This window comes from Oryctolagus cuniculus, chromosome 10 (genome assembly GCF_964237555.1).
Source record: "Oryctolagus cuniculus chromosome 10, mOryCun1.1, whole genome shotgun sequence".
Classification (NCBI taxonomy): domain Eukaryota; kingdom Metazoa; phylum Chordata; class Mammalia; order Lagomorpha; family Leporidae; genus Oryctolagus; species Oryctolagus cuniculus.
The window spans coordinates 719,021-739,081 of record NC_091441.1 but is presented as its reverse complement, the minus strand read 5'-3'; the positions used below and the strand labels follow the sequence as shown (position 1 = coordinate 739,081).

General features: G+C 51.5%; 1 protein-coding gene across 4 annotated transcripts in view; it reads left to right on the top strand.

Annotated features, from left to right (window-relative positions):
* ATP9B (ATPase phospholipid transporting 9B (putative)) overlaps positions 1-20,061 on the top strand; it is a 245,817-nt gene that overhangs the window by 180,617 nt on the left and 45,139 nt on the right. For all 4 annotated transcript variants that reach the window (XM_070049842.1, XM_070049843.1, XM_051840449.2 and 1 more), the window contains 2 exons: positions 9,868-9,980; positions 13,130-13,378. In XM_070049842.1, coding sequence (XP_069905943.1) covers positions 9,868-9,980; positions 13,130-13,378 — 362 coding nt within the window. The remainder of the gene's footprint in view (positions 1-9,867; positions 9,981-13,129; positions 13,379-20,061) is intronic.

The window sequence follows — 20,061 nt, the reverse complement described above, 5'->3', positions numbered from 1 at the left end:
GGCAGTGCGCAGAGTCTGCTGTGTTTCTGAGAGCAGGTGCGTCACTCTCAGCACTGGGGTCTCAGTGTGTATTCACCGAGAGCAATGGTGCTGGCGAAGAGGTGAGCCCTCCGGGAGGTGACCCCTGATAGGGCGGAGGCCTCAAGAACGGGGCCAGTGCACTTGTAACAGCGCTCGGGGGAGCCAGGGGCCCTGTGTGCCCCTGCAGACTCCGTCAGGAGTGGGCCCTCAGCACACGCAGCCTCCAGGGCTGTCAGAGGCAATGTTGGCTGCCTGTGCCCTGCCTGTGAGGACAGCTCCGAAGGACGTCCTGGCACAAATACCCGTGTGTTTTCTCTGAAGATGCTGTGTTGCTTTTGAAAATATTTGTATGTTGCTAAGTCTATGTTAACATTACACAGTAACAAAATACAGATTTTGTAACAAATCTGAATGACTTTTCATGGTAGCAAATGATTTTGTGTAGAAAGTCCTTCTGCTGTTTTGGCACGGTCTTGCCAGCCGTGGAGTCGCATGACAGTGGCTTCATCAGGTTGTGACCCAGTGGCTGGCTGTCTACAACAACATCATGTGTGCCTTCTGCCATCCTTTTTCCCCTTAATTACACGTCTTTTCATTCTTTATTCTTTTAATCACTACTTTATGGCTCCTGTGTGTGAGTCAGCTTCTGGTGATAGAGTTGGTGATAAAATGGACACCGGCTCATGAAGGTTCTGGTCCCACAAGGAGACCAACAGAGAGGTGGCACAGGCAGGGTGGCCCTGTACAGAGAGAAGGATGGGAATGCCACAGTGCCCAGCAGAGTGTGGTTCTGCCCTGCAGCGCCTTGTACTGGCATCCTGTCATATGTGTGTGCGTGTGCGTGTGTGCAAGTGCATGTGTGTATGTGTGTGCATGTGCATGTGGGTGTGTTGTGAGCACAGACTTTGTAATGAGATAAATAGTGTATGGAATCTTACACATAGCTTCCTGTGCCTTTATTGGGACCTTAGCTACTTAATTGAACATCAATTTCATCATCTATAACTAGGAATTTGGCTCTGCCAGTCAGAAATTTTCTTCATTTAATTTTTCATAGCATTGTAATTGTTCTTTTTTTGAAAAAGAGTTATTTATCTGAGAGTGTAATCACTTCTCAGCGTTTTGGCTAAGAGCAAGTGTTATGAGTTTAATATCTGAGAGGGTTACAGAGAGAGAGAGGGAGAGACAGATCTTCCATCCACTGGTTCACTCCTCAGATAGCTGCAACAGCCAGGGCTGACTCAAGCCAAAGTCAGGAGCCAGGAGCTTCATTCAGGTCTCCTGCGTGGGTAGCCGGGGCCCAAGAACTTGGGCCATCTTCCAGTGCTTTTCCGAGGTCATTAGCAGGGAGCTGGATTGGAAGTGCAGCAGCTGGGACACAGACTGGCACCCAGGGGATGCCAGCATCATAGGCAGTGGCTATACCTCCTACATCACAATGCCGCCCTCTGTAATTGCTCTTAAGAGAACAGTTTGTTATACTTTAAAGCATGTTGTATTATACTTATTTTTAAGAAGACAAAGTGTGGCTAACCTGACGTAGGGTTTCATGTATTACCTTAAGAGACTCTGCAAGCTCTCTTGTAGTAACTGTGTCTAATCTTAACCTAATCTTGATGGCCTTGACAGAATGGGAGTGGCGTAAAATGGCTTCTCAACATTGCCCTTGAATGAGTCAGTCATCTCCCACAACACTGCTTTTTAAAACATTTAGTGAGAGGGAGAACACCTGCCGGGGTGGCGGATGTCCAGCTCATGCACGGGCCAGACGAGGCCCATGAAATCTCTGGTCTGGCCCTGCCTAGGCAGCCGCAGGTGGGACTTGAAACCCAGTAAGTCTGTGGAGGTCATTCTGTGTGGCCTGAGAATGATGTCATCAGTGTGCACATGGCCCTTGGCAGGAAAAGCTTCCCACCCCGTCGGACAGAGGACAGCCACGGCAGCCTTGTGCCTGGTTCCTTTGCCGTGGCCTTCGGAGTCTCACTCCTATTGACTGAGTCCTCCCGTGTATTTCTGGTTGTGTGTGTTGGGCATTCAAAATAAACTAGGACTCCAAGGTATGCTGCATGTGGTATTTATGTACCTCAAGAGATTTTGATCATCTTCTCATAATTTTTTAAAAAGATTTGTTTATTTGAAAGGCCGAGTTACAAAGAGAAAGAGGGAGAAAGACAGAGGAAGAGATCTTCCATCCACGGGTTCACTCTCCAAATAGCCTCAGTGGCCAGGATTGGCCCAGCCCAAAGCCAGGAGTGTAGATTTCCATCTGGTCTCCCACGTGGGTGCAGGGGTCCAATCCCTTGAGCCGTCTTCCACTGCTTTCCTCGGTGCGTTAGCAGGGAGCTGGATTGGAGCAGCTGGGACCTGAATCAGGACCCATGTGGAATGCCAGCATCACAGGCTAAGATTTCCCCACTGTGCCACAACTCTGGCCCCATAATTTACTTTTAAGCACAGTCTTTAATGTTTAAGTTATGTAAATTGTATATGTAGGTGTGGTAAAAACGTGGGTATATTTCTGCACAGCTGTTTGCCTGAGTTGTGTAACGTCAGGATGTTCATATCATCTGAAGGACATGCTGAGCTGTTGCTTTTATTACTTTGTGTTACTTTGAATCACCTGCTGGTCAAACATATTTGTTCACGTGCTTTGGTAACAGCATCCATGTATTTCAGTTCTTTTGCCCTTTATTTTCTACATAAGTGGAAAAATGAATATACTGATACCACTGATAAGTATAGTTCTTAGAATCTGGTGTGAGAGCGTAGAGATAAGTTTGGGAGCAGCTGGGTAAAGTTAGAGCCCACACTGCTCAGCTTTTTTGTGTGTTTGTCCCCCACGCGGGTGCAGGGCCCAAGCACCTGGGCCATCCGCCACTGCTTCCCAGGCCACAGCAGAGAGCTGGGTTGGAAGAGGGGCAGCTGGGACTAGAACCACGCCCATATGGCGGAAGATTAACCTGCACCACAGCGCCAACCCCAAGAAAGGTAACTGTTTACCCCTTCATGCAATGAATATGGGGAAACGGAAGTATACACTATTGAGGAAAAATGCTCATTAGTCTGATAGAAAATGCACAGGACTTGCATGTTGAAACTACAAAATTCATGAAAGAGGTCAAAGTCGATGTAAATGAGTAGAGGAGATTCCTATTGTGATTGAATAGGATTTGGCTCACCAACACCTAATGGGTTGATGCTCACGGCCGATAGATCGGATGAGGGTTTGATCCAGTGAGCAGGTGTGGAGCTGCCTTGCCGTGGAGTCACAGTGGTGTTAACAGGAGAGGCAGACGGTGGGCAGGAACTTTTCCCTGTGGCCCTCTGCTGCCAGGCTCGTGCCGGGTCCTCTGCAAAGGCCCCTCCCCCCTCCATGGCCAGCCTCCACCAGATCTCTGGGGCTGCTGCTCTTGGACTGTGCAGCTCGAGAGAACACTGGACAGGGAGAAGACCCTGCCCGTCACTGACCAGTGGGGGACTCACATGAAGACCCAGCAGATGCCTCTGCACCACTGGAACAGTTACAGTGACAGGCCGGGGGCGTTGTGCAGCACTGCAGGTGACACCACTGCCTGCCACGCCAGCATCCTGTGAGTCCCAGCTGCTCCACTTCCAATCCAGTTCCCTGCCAAGGCACCTAGAAAAGCAGCGGAAGGTGGCCCAAGTTCTTGGGCCTTTGCCACCCATGTGAGAGACTCGCCCAGGGTGCCAGGCTCCTGGCTTCAACCTGGTAATCCCCGGCCATTGCAGCCACTGGGGAGTGAGCTGATGGAAGACCTGTCTCCCTCCCTCCCTTTCTAACTCTATGAATAAAGTAATTTTTTTAAGAAGTGAAAACAGGACAGTGTCAAATGTTGACGTAGAAATGGGGCGACTCAGGATGTCTTGTGCTTTTCTTGTGGGGACATGGAGTGGCTGCATGTCCCCACATTCACACTCCAGGAACTTACCCCAGGGATGTAAAAGCTTGGGTCCAAGCTAGCGCTATCCCATGGGGGCACTGATTCATGTCCTGGCTACTCCACTTCTGATCCAGCTCCCTGCTAACACCGGGGAAAGCAATAGACAATGAGCCCAAGTGACTGGGCCCTTGCACCTGCATGGGAGACCTGGAGGAAGCCCTTGGCTTCAACCTGCCCAGCTCCAGCCATTGCAGCCTTTTGGGGAGTGATCCAGTGGATGTAAGACCTCTCTCTCTCTCTCTCTTCCTCACCCTCTCACCCTCTCACCCTCTCACCCTCTCTCACCCTCTCTCACCCTCTCTCACCCTCTCTCACCCCCCCTCCATCCCCCTCCCCGTAACTCTGACTTTCAAATAAAATAAATCTTTTTTTTTTTTTTTTTTTTTTTTTTTTTTTTTTGACAGGCAGAGTGGACAGTGAGAGAGAGAGAGACAGAGAGAGAAAGGTCTTCCTTTTGCCGTTGGTTCACCCTCCAATGGCCGCCGCTGCAGCCGGCGCACCGCGCTGATCCTGGCAGGAGCCAGGAGCCAGGTGCTTTTCCTGGTCTCCCATGGGGTGCAGGGCCCAAGCACCTGGGCCATCCTCCACTGCACTCCCTGGCCATAGCAGAGAGCTGGCCTGGAAGAGGGGCAACCGGGACAGAATCCGGCGCCCCAACCGGGACTAGAACCCGGTGTGCCGGCGCCGCAAGGTGGAGGATTAGCCTATTGAGCCACGGCGCCGGCTAATAAAATAAATCTTTAAATAAAAAAAAAAACCTTAGGTCCACAAATACCTATACATGATAATTTATGTAGCATTATTTGCAACAACCAAAAACTAGATACTACAGTGTTACTTAATGAGTGATGGTTAAACAAATTATACTTGACTGTACTGTGGAATACTACTATGCAATGGAAAGGAAAGAATGAGTGAAACTCACAAGTACTTGGGTAGATGTCAAAGGTGTGAAACTCAATGGAAAAAAAGAAAACAACCTCCAAGGGTCGTGTTGTGAGTGACTTCAGTTATAGAAAATACTTTTTAAAAATCAACCAGGCTGATGAATCTTTTATTTGTTTGTTTATTTGAAAGGCAGAGTAATAGAGAGGGAGAGACAGAGAGATCTTCCATCTGCTGGTTTATTCCACAAATGGCCACAATGGCCAGGGCTGGGCCAGGCCAAAGCCAGGACCCCAGAATTCCAGCCGGGTCTCCCACGTGGGTGGCAGGGGCCCAAGCACCTGGGCCATCTTCCACTGCCTTCCCAGGTGCATTTGGAGAGAGCTGGATCAGAAGAGAGCTGAGACGTGAACCGGCTCCCTAATATGGGATGTTAGCAGGTAGCAGCTTAAACCCACCATGCCACAATGCCTGTCCCAGAACACTCAGGATGTTAAAATTGCTCAGATGGAGAACCAGAGAATGATTGCCGGTTTCTGGGTCAGGGAAGGGTGTGGATATGACCACAGAGGGCAACCCAGGGAGACCTTGGTGGAGATGGAATGGCTGTGTTTTGATGGCAGAGGTGGAGACACTAGTCTACACCTGTGGTAAAATACCAGTGTCAGCTTAGCTACAGTTACAGTAACCGCTGGGAGAAGCTGGGGAGAGAGAACCTAAGAGGGCTCTTTGCTGACTTGGTTACTTTCTGTGAATCTAAAGACTGCTCTCAAATAGAAAAATATGAAAAAGGACTTGGGTAGCAGTTCTGGTTAAAGGGAAAGTACTCAAATTTCTATTCATTGCAGTATCTTCTCTTAACTAGAACAAGGCTCACATAAAACCCCATTAAACTTTTGGCCATGGTTTCACCAATATGTCTGATAGTTATTGTTTAAACCAGAGAACTGTAATTACATGATTCTGCAGCCTGTCATATTCTCTGAGAACACATGTACGTCCCCTCCCAGCTGCCCGCTACCACAGAGCGAGGTCCAAGCAGGTGCCCTCACAGGCCTGAGTCCTGGCCCCAGGTGCAGTACCCAGCCAGGAAGGGAGATAATCTATGTGAAAATAGCTGATAACAGCCTTCATTGTAAGCATGCTAACTTTAATCTTTACTCTTTTATCTGCCCCAGAGAACCCTCCCAATCGCTCACGCCTCAAATGCCCACTTCTTGCAGCTGAGCCTGGGAGCTCAGCACAGGTCTCCCACATGGCTGGCAGGAACTCAGTTCTTTGTGTCACTGTCCTTGCTTCCCGTGGTCTGCATAGCAGGAAGCCAGAGTCAGGTACCAGAGCTGAGAATCAGACCTGGATGCAGCGGTCTCAACTGGTGTCTTAATGGCTAAAGTAGATATGCACACCAGCGTGCCAGTTCTTAGGACTACATGACAGTTTATAGAATGCCATAGCTGGAAGTGTGTGGTCATTCAGGCACTCACCCACACTGGGCAGGTGAGACACGCGATCCTGCCCAGGCTGGAGTACGTGAGCTGTGTAGTGAGTGCAGCAGCACCGTGCGTCCCAGACCTCGCCTGTGCTGCCTTGGCTGGGTTGCCCGTGGTTTACTTCACCCCTGTCTCACAAGTAAAGTGTCTTCAAAGTTTAGCTTTGGAATGACCGGTGCCATATTGTTAACATTTATTTTTAATGCAAACAGCTTCCATACTGTGATTATTTTAAAACTTTCTGAAATATAAAATAACATATATTGGACATGGTCCCAAAAGATCTTTCTAGAAATAGCTAATCTCTTTTTTCTTTTTTTTTTTTTTTTAATATATTTTTAAGCTTTCATTCATTGAGAGAAATACATGGGAGAGTGAGACCCCTGTCTATAGGAGAGAGGTAAATTGGTTCACACCCAGTACCAGGAACCAGCCACATGGAGGAGCATCTAGGCCAGGAAGCATGGGGCGGGTTGCCCAAAGACCACATACCCTGAGGCACAGGGCCACACTGGTCCACGCTGGCAAAAGGCCAAAGGAAGGAAGGGGTGGGCACACCGTGTCCTGGGCTTTTTATCCACTTTCAAAGGGGAGTGGTTAATTAACCTGATTGGCCAGTGGGTGCACAGGTGTGGCCAGGTCAGGGCATGGGGTTACACAGCTGAGGGCTTCCAGCTCACAAACCTAATCAGTTTTATCCTGTATGCCTGCCTACATCATTCTCCCCTCAGAGACTCCGTTCCCTTAATCCTAAGGGATGTTGAGGGATGTAGAATCATCATCTCTTCTGTAGCTGCTTCCTGCTTATGAGGGGCACAGTGCAGGCCCTGCCTGTCCAGGGTCTGGAAGTCTCTGTCTGTCTCATCTAACAAATTTGCTTTGTGAGCTGGAGCAGTCTCGGTCATTGTCAATGTCTGTGTCCCCTGCATGGTCAGCTACTCCCAGAAGTGGAGTTTTGAAATGTACAAGTTTGTGAATTAGCAAATGCAGAACTGGAACAAAACCAGTTGCAAGTAGAATATCCCAAAAGATGGGAAGAGCTTACCTTACAGACTCCCAGATAGTGGGTGGTGATAGGCTACCCTTAAGTAGATTCTAAACCCATTTAGTTTGAACATAGAGACTTAGAATAGAAGAACCCATCAGGTAGCTTTGTCATCAGTAACAGTTCCCAGAGAGAATCGAGAGAGGCAGGAGCAGCATGCTTGCCTCAAGGAGCAAAGGCAAGAGCTTTGCTTATCCTTGACTTTGACGAGGTCTCGCTGGCTTGCAGAACAGCCAGGCCTGCCTTTCGCATTCACCTGTGAAGACCTGCGAGGTCGACGTTTAGTCCCAGTTGCACGGAGGGGGTCGTGCGCAGTAGCACCTGGTGAGGCCCCTTTCATTTAAGCTGCAGCTGCTCTGAAGAGGATCGTCTTATGAATGGCTTGCTCAGGAACTCGTAATGTTGGAGTTTCTGTCAGAACTCCTTAATTCCTTGGAACACCTTCTGTAGCTCCCTGTTCAGCACAATGTGTCTGCATCAGGGGCTTTTTAAGCAAATATAGGGCTTAGAATCCAAATCCTAGAACCCATATTCGTGGATTGCTGTCAGCAGCAATTCCCAATGTTGGAGCTTTAGTTAGAAGCTCCTTAGTTCTCTGGAGCAGCTTTTGGAGCCACCCTTTTCAGTACAGAGTCTGCAACAGGGCCTTTCAAAGCTGTATCAAAGCTTGGAACCCAAATTCCACAGAGTTTTGCCGTTCCCAGAAATCGCCTCAGCTGCCTTCTAAATATCTGACCTTATGTTAAAACATACGAGATAGGGGTCTCACAGAGACGTGTATCCAAGATTCCACGTTTGAGACAATTAACTTTAAACAAACACCTGAGAATACAGGCAATGGAGTGTGACACTTCGACATAACTAGAACTTATGATGCATAAGAATATCACACACTAGAACAAGGTAAATCTTTGGGATCAAGTTTTACCATTAATGCTAATACTGTAGCTGTTTGAGAACTGCATGGGAAGTTAGTACACGGTGACTCCTGTTTGTTAATTTAACAATTAACACGCTTCTGTGTGGTGTCAGTGATCTCCCGAGGCTCTTGACATGAGCTGCCAAGGCTGTGGAAGCCTTTTGAATCCATAGACTCGGTCAGTATTCAGGCAAGGCCATAAACAAAGTGGAAGTTCTTTCCTCTCTGGAGAAAAGTACATCCTTCTTTGATGACCCCTCCTTTCTGTAAGGCCGCCACAAAACACACCAAACGCCGGAGTAAGGGAAAGAGTTTATTGGGGGAAACTCGACAGACTGAAGGGGAAGGGCAAAGAAGGAAGAGAGGGAGAAGGAGAGCATAAGAGAGAGACACAGAGACAGATAGACAGAGATCAGGAGACACAGAGAGAGCTTGAGCCATGTGTTCAGGAACAGGTCCTTTTAAAACTTTGCCGGAGGGCGGGCAGGGAAGCAGGAGCAGTGAATCCCATTAGGATGGGGGTGGAGCTTGGCACCAGTGGTTGGGCCATGTGGCCACCTGGCTTCCAGCAGTCGCGGCGGGGGCTAGAGCCTAGGATGGTGTCAGGGTACAGATCGCGCCACAGGTAAGACTGTGCCGTTTTCCTAACACTTTCCACTATGAGCACGTGCAGGCTGTGCTGCAGGAACTGTGCCTGAACTCTGGCTTCCTCTGCGCCTCCTGCACATGCCCATGTTATATGTGTTTTTGCATGTATGTCTGATATTTTAGAGACAGGGTGAGAGAGCAAGCTCCATCCCCAGGCTGCCTTCCCTAATGCCCACAACAGCTGAGGGGCTAAAGCTGGGATCCAGGAGTTCAAGGCAGGTCTCCCAGCTGGCTCATGGAAACTGGGTTCCTGGTACCATCACTGCTGCTTTTGGAGTTGGGCTCTGGAGCCAGTCAAGCCCACGCGTCTTCCTGCCCAGTGTGTGTGTGTTTCCAGCAGGTGAGATGCAGTCACACTTCTCCCTGAACATGTGGCCTGCTTCTCCTCCGTCCTCCTGCCTGGCCCGGCTTCTCTCAGGAGCCTGAGAGAAGAAACAGATGGTGAGGGTGAAACACGTCTCGAGTGTCTGACTCCTTTCAACTAAAAGTACTGGGTTTTTCAAAATAGGTCTTTTTACAAGTGACAGACACTTTAATTTGGGGCTACTTGATGTCCTTTGCAGGCAGTGCTCTGTGTTGCAATTAGAAAGACAGTGACTCCGTTTTCCAGTTTCATGCCTGTCTCTTTCAGGAGACAAAAATTGCATTTGTGCCAAATAGATCTTCACAGACTGGCAATGACCAGGTGCCTCACATATAGGCCCTTTCTGTTATTCCAAGTTGGACACACTAGGAAGAAACTTCTCCCCTCGCTGCTGGGATCAGAGTGGCCGCAGAGAGCGCTCTCCAGTCCCAGGCGGGCATGGATGCTCTCGTGGAGGGAAGAGTGTGGGTGTGGTCCCGGCCTCCTCTGGGGCCTGCCTCTGTTAATGTCCATTGCGGTCACCTTTGTCACAGGAACCCTCACCCAGAATGAAATGGTGTTTAAGCGGCTGCACCTGGGCACGGTATCCTACGGCACGGACACGATGGACGAGATCCAGAGCCACCTCATGAACTCCTACTCACAGGTGAGTGACTTCTGCGTGCCACGTGCCCTCGAAAGGGCGCACGGCTGTTAGGCTGAGCCTGGGGCGTGCTAACCTGCACATTAGGAAGCTTCGTGATGGTTGGGTTTTTTATTACTGTGATCTTTCCTCGTCAGTCCCAGCAAGTGGAGGCTCCCCCTTAGGGTAAGCATAGAGGACATGCGGGCTGGAGTCATTTGCCCAGAGTAAGTTTTCTTGGTGAATCTTCTGGCCAGAGCCGCTCCACAAACGTGCTGCTCTGCACAGCGTTCGAGAGACTGCCCTGGCAGCTCGTCTCCTGGCCAGCCCTCTGCGTCTTTCCGTCTGAGGCCGACCTCAGAGTGCTCTGAGCATGCGCGTCTCAGCTCCTCAGCCCTGGGTGTAGGGTGGGGTCTGACTCACCAAATCATTTTGAAAAGGTGACACTCAACTGCATCAGAACTGATAAGGACTCTTTTCCTAAATCTGATCTTTTCATGGGGCTTTGCAGGAGCTGTCCAAGGTTACAAGAACAGGAATTAGCCTGGAGGTCACACCCCTGCCAGAGGTTTGCGAAACAGTGTCCCTGGCCCAGTCCCTGGCCAAGTGGCTCTTGTGTGAGCCTCGGTCACACTTAGATCACTGAGGGTGAGTGTAGGCCTGGCCCCACGTCGTGTTCTGGCCCATTCATTGGGGGTTCTGTCACAAGTGGAAGTCAGGATTCTAGGGAACCTACTTAAAATGTGGTCTGTGTCAGGAACCAGCACTCTCGGGCTTCTGGTCAGCCTGTCTGCGGCTAAGTTTGAACACAGGGGTCCACGACAGTGTGCCCAGGCCTCCCTGGTCACACGCGTGGAGAGCCTCCCCGGGCCATCACAGCCCAGTGCTGCTGCCCGACTCTGAGGGCGCCACGCATGTCGTAAGCTGCCTGGTCTGTAGATCGTCACATGGCCAGTAATTTGTGTCAGGCTTAATTTTGGGTAGCATGGGCTAATGATACTTTCCCCTTGCAGTTTTTGTCCCTTTGACAGAATTCAGGAGTGGAAATTGAGTCGTGAGGCCTGTGTTCAGGCTTCTGAAAGCCGTCTCTCCCCTGAGATAGCTGCCAGACTGGCGCACACTTTACCCCGAGATGTGGCCGGATGAGGCGCACTCTTAGGTGTGATGCTGCACACACAGCCACGCACTTTGTCGTCTAGCTCTGATTCACGCAGACGCTTGAACCGGCCTTCTCCCAGGAATCTATGTCTAGATTAAAATGGTACCATGTAACATCTGTTTTTTAAAAAATTAATTTATATTACCTGTGAATGTTATTTTAATAGCTCTCAATAAGTATTTTATTAGGAAAAAAATTAAAAGCAGGAAAGAAGAAGAAACATTATAATCAACATTGATGGCAGAAGCAATCAACATTTACTTTTTAATTTTTTTGCTGTTTATTTGTAAGAGGACTTTTAAAAATCATTTTTACTAATAAAAGCAGTCTGTTAGATAGTTACACAGTGCTTTCTCTGTAACACCGATCCTGTTTCTTTTTTCTGTGCTGTTTTGCTATGAAGATGACAAGGGTGGGCATTGGCACAGCACTGAGGCAGTTCAGGGTACCCTCGTCCCATGTCGGAGCCCTGGCTCCGCTTCCAATCCAGGTTTCCGGTAATGAGCACCCTGAGAGGCAGCAGGTGGATGGCTCATGTACTTGAGCCCCTGCCACCCGTGGGGGAGACCTGGACCGAGGGCCACCCTCCTGGTTTTGGACTGACCCAACCCTGCCTGTTGTGGGCGTCTTGGAGTAAACCAGGGGTTGGAAGATGTCTGTCTGTCTCAATTTCTGTGTCTCTGTTTTACTCTCCCTTTCTATGCTTTAAATTAACAATAAATACAAGCTTTTTTAGAAAGATGGCAGTAGTCTAGTAGGTCCACTGTAACATAACACCAATCTTTTGTAGCCTGGTCTCTACTCCCGCTGGAAGCCCTTGGTGTGGGAGAGGACATAGTCTTTCATGGAATTTGTGGAATTCAGTGACACCAGCACCAGCAGGCATGGCATAGTTCAGAGGGAGGTGGCGAGCTGGGTGTGTGCTGCAGAGACACGCCGTGAGCAGGGAGCAGGTGCGGTGGGGAAAGGGGGCTCGCTGTGAGGTGATGCGGCCGGGTGCCAAGCCAGCCCCTCACTCGACAGCTCTGTAATTTGATAGCAGAAGCTTGCGGTTCAGTGACTCTGCACACCCAGGCCAGGCGCCAGCACCCTGGTGTCTAAGGAGGATGTTGGGTACCACTCTGAAGTTCACTGTTGGGTCAGGGAGCGTCCTCCCACACCGTCACCAAGGAGAAGGTGGTGACAGTCATGCCTCGCCAGAGCAGGCGGCACCTGACGGGCCCTGGTGCTCACCAGCACGGAGACAAGACCCGGGACCCCTTCCCTTCGGGTGGGACTGTCCCTTACAGAGCGGGCCATGCGGATTCACAGGGTGGCGGATGGTGGTGAGGGGCCACGCGGGGATGCTTTGCCTGCTTCAGCTTTATACTGTTTTTGTACAGCATTTTTTTTAAAATTTATTTATTTATTTTTGAAATAGGGAGAGACAGAAATGGACCTTCCATCCACTGTCCACTCCCCACGTGGCTGTAGCGGCCAGCGCTGAGCCAGACCAAAGCCAGGAGCCAGGAGCTTCATGCCGGTCCCCCATGTGGGTGGCAAGGACCCAAGCACTTAGACCATCTCCTCATGCTTTCCCAGAGCTTCCACAGGGAACTGGAAGTAGAGCAGCTGGGACCTAACCAGCGCCCGGATGGGATCCCGGCGTGGCAGGCAGTGGCTCTGCCTGCCATGCCACAACACTGGCCCCTTGAACAGCATTTTTTACAGAAAACTGAAAGTGTACGAGTATCCACTGCAGCTCGTTCTTTGTAGCTCTGTGTTTAGAAGTAATTGTGAGCGAGTGTGGGGAGAGTGAATCAAACAAAGGAAATGATGCGAGCTGCAGTATTGCAGCAGATGCTTCGGCACATCTGACAGCTTGGAATGTCGAAGTGCTGGGCAGTGCTAAGGTAAGGAGATGACTCATGAATCGACACGGTGTAGGAGAGGTCAGAATAAAATCAGCCCTCCGCGTGCAGAAATAGTGCAGGAGAATCACGCAGCGGCTCTTGTGGGCGCCCGTGTCTTACAGGTGCATTCTCAGGCTGCTGGGAACACGCCCGGGTCAGCTCCGCTGAGGAGAGCGCCGTCTTCCGCCCCCAAGATCAGGAAAAGCGTCAGCAGTCGGATCCACGAGGCGGTGAAAGCCCTCGCCCTGTGTCACAACGTGACCCCTGTGTACGAGTCTCGGGCTGGCGTCACGGGGGAGACCGAGTTTGCCGAGGCGGACCAAGACTTCAGCGACGAGAACCGCACCTACCAGGCCTCCAGCCCCGACGAGGTCAGTCTGTGTGTCTCAGGGAACCCTACCCACAGAGTACCCCTGCCCCAAGCCCTCCCACGGCCACTGCAGAGGCACAGGAACTGGTCTGGTTTGGAGTGGGGAGCAGCCAGGGGCATGCTGTAGCCATGGCGCTGAGACCGCCAGCTGTCTGTGGGCCACCTCGACACGGCCCGCACAAACACCTCTCCGAGCACCTACAGCTTGGTTACAGGAAATAAGCTGAGGACAGTCAGGGAGCTTTCCAGGTGCTTGTACAAGGCCAGGCCTGACACAGCTGCTGTTACTCAGGCTGCGTCTCAACTCCAAGTGAAGCATCTTAGATTTCCAGGTATTTTGCCAGAGTTTGCATGCAGCAAGCCTCTTCCAAAATGTAAATGCTTTCAAAAATGTACAGAAATTTGTAAAGTCTTAGCTATGGAAAATTAGTCTTTTATTTATTTATTTTTAAGAGAATGCCTGTAACAGTTGGGGTTGGCCAGGGCTGAAGCCAGGAACCAGGGACTCAATGCAGGTCTCCCACGTGGGTGGCAATAGCCCCGTACCGGGTCCTCACTGCTGGCTCCCAGGGTCTGCATTAGCAGGAAGATAAAATCAAGACCGGAACCAGCACTCAAGCAGGCACTCTGAGAGGGACCCCAGGCATGTTACTGCTCGGTGAAGTGCCCACTGCCCACCTGGCCGGCTGCTGCAGTCTTGGTCTACGTGTGTGCAGAATCAGCCAGGCACTCAGAGGGACCCCAGGCGTGTTACTGCTCGGTGGAGTGCCCACTGCCCACCTGGCCGGCTGCTGCAGTCTTGATCCACGTGTGTGCAGAATCCTTCGCGCAGTTTCACGCTCACTCTGCCCTCTGCGAAGGAGCCAGACCTGCCATGAAGCAGTGCAAACTGGCTTCTCGTAGACTTTGTGAACGGTGTCATTTCAGTCAATTTAAGCAAAGGCACCTAGTGTTTCAAAGGGAGGAGTCTGGCGCTCTGCCGAGCGGTTTGTTGGAGGATAGACCGCTTCCCCAAGACGGCAGTGCAGGTGAGAAGCTGGTGCAGCCCACTCCCACCAGCGTGGCAGTATGCAGAGCCAGGCAGGAGCAGGTGAGGAGAGGCTGAAGAACTGGAACCTGCACGCCCAGCCACTTTGGACAACCATTTGGAAGGTCCTCAAACAAAGAAACGTGGAGATAGCAGGTGACCCAGCAGCTCCCAGATGTGTACCCAGAGACGGGAGAACATCTGTGCACACTACCATCATAGCAGGACAGCCAGCAGGCACTCGATACGTGGGTAGACAAAACTCGTCCCTCCCAGTCATGAAAAGGAATGAAGCAGTATCACACAGGACGGTGTGGGTGGACCTTGGAGAAAGGATGCCAGCCATGGCGTGTTTCCCACACAGGCTGTCACACACCTGCGTATCAGGTACCCAGGGCACACGCATCCCTGGGACAGGAAGTGCATTGTGGTTGCCAGGGGTTTCTTTCTGGGGAGGTGAGAGTGTTTCAGTTGGTGGCGTGTTGGTTACACACACTGTGGGTATACTGAAATCCACCATGTTGTACACTGCAAGTGCTCATGTTATGCTACACGAAAGGTATATTGGCTGGCGCTGCGGCTCACTAGGCTAATCCTCCCGGCGCGGGCACACGGGTTCTAGTCCCAGTTGGGGCACCGGATTCTGTCCTGGTTGCCCCTCTTCCAGGCCAGCTCTCTGCTGTGGCCCGGGAGTGCAGTGGAGGATGGCCCAAGTGCTTGGGCCCTGCACCTGCATGGGAGACCAGGAGAAGCACCTGGCTCCTGGCTTCAGATCAGTGCGGTGCGCCGGCCGCCACAGCCATTGGAGGGTGAACCAATGGTAAAGGAAGACCTTTCTCTCTGTCTCTCTCTCTTGGTCAAAAAAAAGAAAAAGGTATGTTAAGACTATTTTAAGAGAAGGTGTAAAGTGAGTTTAGGTTGTTTGAACGTAGAAAGAGTAGAAATGTTAAGATGCATGACAAAGATTAAACAAATTCTCAGATTAAAAAGCTGACTGTGCTAGCTGAGTTGCTCAGCTACTAACTTCTGATGCCTCCCACAGTGGGAATCCAGGCACAAACCCCTGCACTCCTGATGAGCACATAGGGCACACGGGCTGAGAGGAACAGAGGCAGAGGGGCGGGGGAGCCCTCGTCCCGGTGCTCCGCTGTGCGTGCCTCCAGGTGGCACTCTTGGGAGGTGGGGCCTAGTGGGAGTTGCTCAAGCCAATCTGGGGAGTCCCTGGAGGGGAATTCTCCCAATGGGTTACCTTGGAAGCCTGAGTTTGGACCCCCCACTCTGCTTCCTGCCAGGTGTGTGAGCCTTCCTCTGCACCTGCCCCAGCACCCGCCGTGGCGCCCCCCCCCCCCTGCCGAGTGCACCCTTAGCCCCAGACCCGCCGTGGCGCCCCCCCCCCCGAGTGCACCCTCAGCCCCAGACCCGCTGTGGTGCCCCCAGAGTGCACCCTCAGCCTCTGCACCTCTCTTTCTTTGCTGGGCCACTTGCCCAGGTATCCTGTCGTCTAACACAGAGCTGACCTGCGTGCTGGTCACAGACTCTGCAGTGGAGAACAGCACCCTGGCCGTCCAGGTGTGGACGTGCAGGTGAGCCGTCCTCACCTGTGGGAGCTGTGAGTTGAGAATGTTGGGAAGCAGAAGCCTTTGCAGTCTGTGGCTGTCACTGCAGTTGGAGACCTGAAGCCGGGGAACTGGGCATGGTTCTGGAGGTCGCCACCGGGGGGTGTCTTCTCGAAGCCCAGGGTCGCAGGTCTGGGGTAGGCCAAAGCAACACTGCGCTGAGGACCCCCAAGCCCCTCGCATCTGCACTCTTGGAAGCGGTGACCGAGGGGACGTCGAGAGTTGCAGTGAGAAGGAGCAGGGAAGGGCGTCCTGAACGTAGCCGCACATTTCACCAAGTGCAGGGCAGGATTGTTGAAAAAAATGTTTATTTTTAAAGCTTTAGCTACCTGGACATTTCCTGTTTTGTTGCTTAGTCAAGGTATTATCTTCCTCTGTAGCTAATACAGTTTAGAAATGATGGCAGTGTCATCAGCCAGCTAAGAGGTTTTTATATGGAGGTGGGAAAACAGTCAAAAAGATGAAGTGGGGTTTTTTAAGCACTTTTAATAAAACAAAATGTGTTCATTCATTTGAAAGGCAGAGTTATAGAGAAAGAGGAAGAGACAGCGAGAGAAAGAGGAGAGGGAGAGAGAGAGGGGAGAGAGAGGAGAGGAGAGGGGAGAGAGAGAGGAGAGAGGAGAGGGAGAGAGAGAGAGGGGAGAGAGAGAGGAGAGGGGAGAGAGAGGGGAGAGAGGAGAGGGAGAGGGAGAGGAGAGGAGACAGAGAGGATAGAGAGAGAGAGGAGAGGGAGAGGAGAGGGGGAGAGAGGAGAGGGAGAGAGAGAGGAGAGAGAGGAGAGGAGAGAGAGAGGAGAGAGAGAGAATCTTGCATCTGCTGACTGACTCCCCTGCTGCTCCCAAGGCCACAGCTGAGAACCGGGCACTGCGTTCAGGCCTCCTGTGAGGATGGCAGCCACCGGCGCTGCCTCCCCAGGTCTGCAGGAGCTGGAGCTGGTATTGAACCCACATGCTCCAGGGGGGGACATGTGCATAGTCAGTAGCTTCTTAACTGCTGGGCCAAACATCCAACCCCCGGAGTTGTATTGTTCAGCAGAGAAGGGTGGATGCAGTGGGTAGGTGTGGTGCTGTGGTCCTTGATGGTGGCCGTTCTGTCCTGGGATTCTTGGGCTTGTCTCCGCTCTGTCCTCAGATGTCCTTGGGGCACGTGGCTGTCCAGTTGTGCTCTGTGTAGGGCTTCTCTCTCCATTCATGTCACAAGTCCTTTGAGAAGAGGCGCACACTCTCATGCCGTGTTGTGTCATGCTCATCTTCCTGGCGAGGGTCCACAGGCGTTAGCTGACCGAGGGACACGAGGGCAGTCTTGTTTAGCGCACAGTGAGCCTTCAGACCAAGTTAGCAGAAGTGCCTGTAGCAGCATGCTGTGGCCCAGAGCTGCGGAGCAGTTTGCCTTCGGGGGTCGAATGGAATGATGGTAAGAACTTTGGCTCCCTCTTGGGAGGCCCACTGCTGGCTCTCTCCCTCAGAGGTGCGTAGTTTGTGGATGGGGATGAGTTGGATGTTGTAAGTTTCATGCGGGGAGATGAGAGCCCCACGCTGTCCTGCAGCGGTCACCAGTGTCTGCGTCCTGAGTCCTTTCAGCGTTGCCTGGTCCTCCCCCAGGTTCTGTCTTCAGATCCTGTCAGCCAGCGCACGCGCACAGTTCTCTTCTCACCATCCTCCGTCTGACATCTGGAGTCTGTGTGTCTCCATGTTTACGCTGGACCATAGGAAACCTAAGAAAATCCATCCGGGCAGGTCTCAGCACGTTTAAGGTTCATGAATGTCATCCTCTGGCACCCCAGGGCAGGCTGTGGTCACCGCTCTGAAAGCAGCGAGCCACCTTCTCACCAAGCAGGGCCGAACACTCGGCTTTGTTATAGCATTCTAGAGGCATTCCCAGGAATTTCATGTGATTGAACTGAAAATAAATTATTCCAAGCCAGAAGCATGGCAAACACAATTGTTTTTCACAGGGAATATCTCATTGAAAGTATAAAGAGTACTGTATTGGGGCCAGCGCTGTGGCACAGCGGGTTAAAGCCCTGGTCTGAAGCACCAACATCCCATATGGGTGCCGGTTCTAGTCCCAGCTGCTCCTCTTCAGATCCAGCTCTCTGCCATGGCCTGGAAAAGCAGTAGAAGATGGGCCAAGTCCTTGGGCTCCTGCACCCACGTGGGAGACCCAGAAGAAGCCCCTGGCTCTGGCTTCGGATCAGCATAGCTTTGGCCATTGCGACCATCTGGGGAGTGAACCAGCGGATAAAAGACCTCTCTCTCTCTGTCTCTACCTCTCTCTGTAACTCTGTCTTTCAAGTAAATAAAATAAATCTTTTTTTTTTTAACTGTACTATGTATTTACCTTATTTACCTACCACAAAATACAGATTCTGTTTAAAAAAAAAAGGCATGAGATTCTTTTTAAAACAAAAATATTTATTTGAAAGTCAAAGTTACACAGAGAGAAAGAGAAGCAGAGAGAGAGAGGCCTTTCATCTGCTGGTTCACTCCTCATTTGGCTACAATGGCCAGAGCTACACCAATCCAAAGCCAGGAGCCAGGAGATTTTTCTGCGTCTCCCACACAGGTGCAGGGGCCCAAGGCCTTGGGCCATCCTCTACTGCTTTGTCAGGCCAGAGCCGAGAGCTGGACCAGAAGTGGAGCAGCCAGGTCTTGAACTGGCACCCACATGGGATGCCAGCACTGCAGGCGGCAGCTTTACCTGCTACACCACAGTGCCGGCCTCATGAGATTCTTTTATCTTTGAGTTTTTATGTGTCTTTACATTTTTAAAATCTTAAATTCAGAATTCACAGTATAGAGCAATCCATTGATTCCAAGATTACTAAGAATTTAGAGAGATATACAAAACTGCTCATTTTACATTTAAATTTGTTACTTGTTTAAAATTTCTTTGCACTTTGAAAACTGGACAGTGATTAAAAGTAGCAGAGCCTTAAATAACCTGGGAAAATGCCTCACACATATTTTGAGTCTGAAAATGGAAACAGGGCCCATCCTGATTTTTAAAGAGCTCCATCGATGCAGTGTTTGGTCCCTGAAGGCCCAGGGAATCATCTAAACGGGCCATCATTCCGCTTCCTGAGCTCCGCTGTGGTCAGGCCGACGGGTGGTAGCCACGCTTCCCAGCCGCCACAGCGCCGCTCTGGGCGCGTTGTTTATTGAGTGGAGTGCTCAGAACCTTGCAGCCTGGAGCTCTGTCTAGGGGCTGGGTCGGTGGGTGCTTTCCCTGGAAGCTCGGCTCTGACCTGCCACAACTATGCGGTTAGCAAGCAGCCTTGCCTCTTCCGAGGCCTCGCGCAGGCACACGCCCTGGGACCCCGGTGCGGGGGCTCTGCTCTGCGGTGAATCTCAGAACCGTGCCATCTATTCACCGGGCCCTGGTCCTCAAGTCTGGCAGACCACGCGCGCGCGCGGTTCCTCACAAGAGACGCTGTCTTCATTTTCATTGCTGGAGTCAGAAAGGGCCTTTGTCTGAAAGAAAGGTGCACAGCTGCGTTTTGATGACACAAGTGATGGAGTCCCGGGGGAACTCCCTCTACAGAGGGTCCCGGGCGGCAGAGGTGCCGAGTGCTTGCGGCACGTGTCTTCCTGGGTGGGATCAGGCGCAGGAGGTCTGGACAGTGCTGGAGTCCAAGCGTGTGCACCTGATCTGTGTTCAGCGTGGGGAGCCTGCCTGTGTCCTGGTGGTTTTCTTATGCTGGGGATCAATATCCCATTTTCTCCCAGAGAGCTGCCTCCCTTGTCACTGCACCGGCAGACTCGGTGCTCCCTGAGATTCCTTCACAGCTCCACCGCCCCCTCCTCGGCTGTTCTCACCTGCTCTGCTGCAGTGGCCAGAAGTCCTGGGCAGGCGTGGTGAGCTCAGGAGCAGGCCCTGGGCCTCAGCGGTCAGCAGCACGGGGATCAGGACGTGGGGGACAGGTTCTGTAAAGACCTGTGTTCTGGTCCTGAATGGTTGGTTGGCTGTGATTTCTAGAGACTGCCTTCTCCTGTGAAGGAGCTGCCTGTTAGAATTCTCTGCCCCCATGGCTGCCTTCTC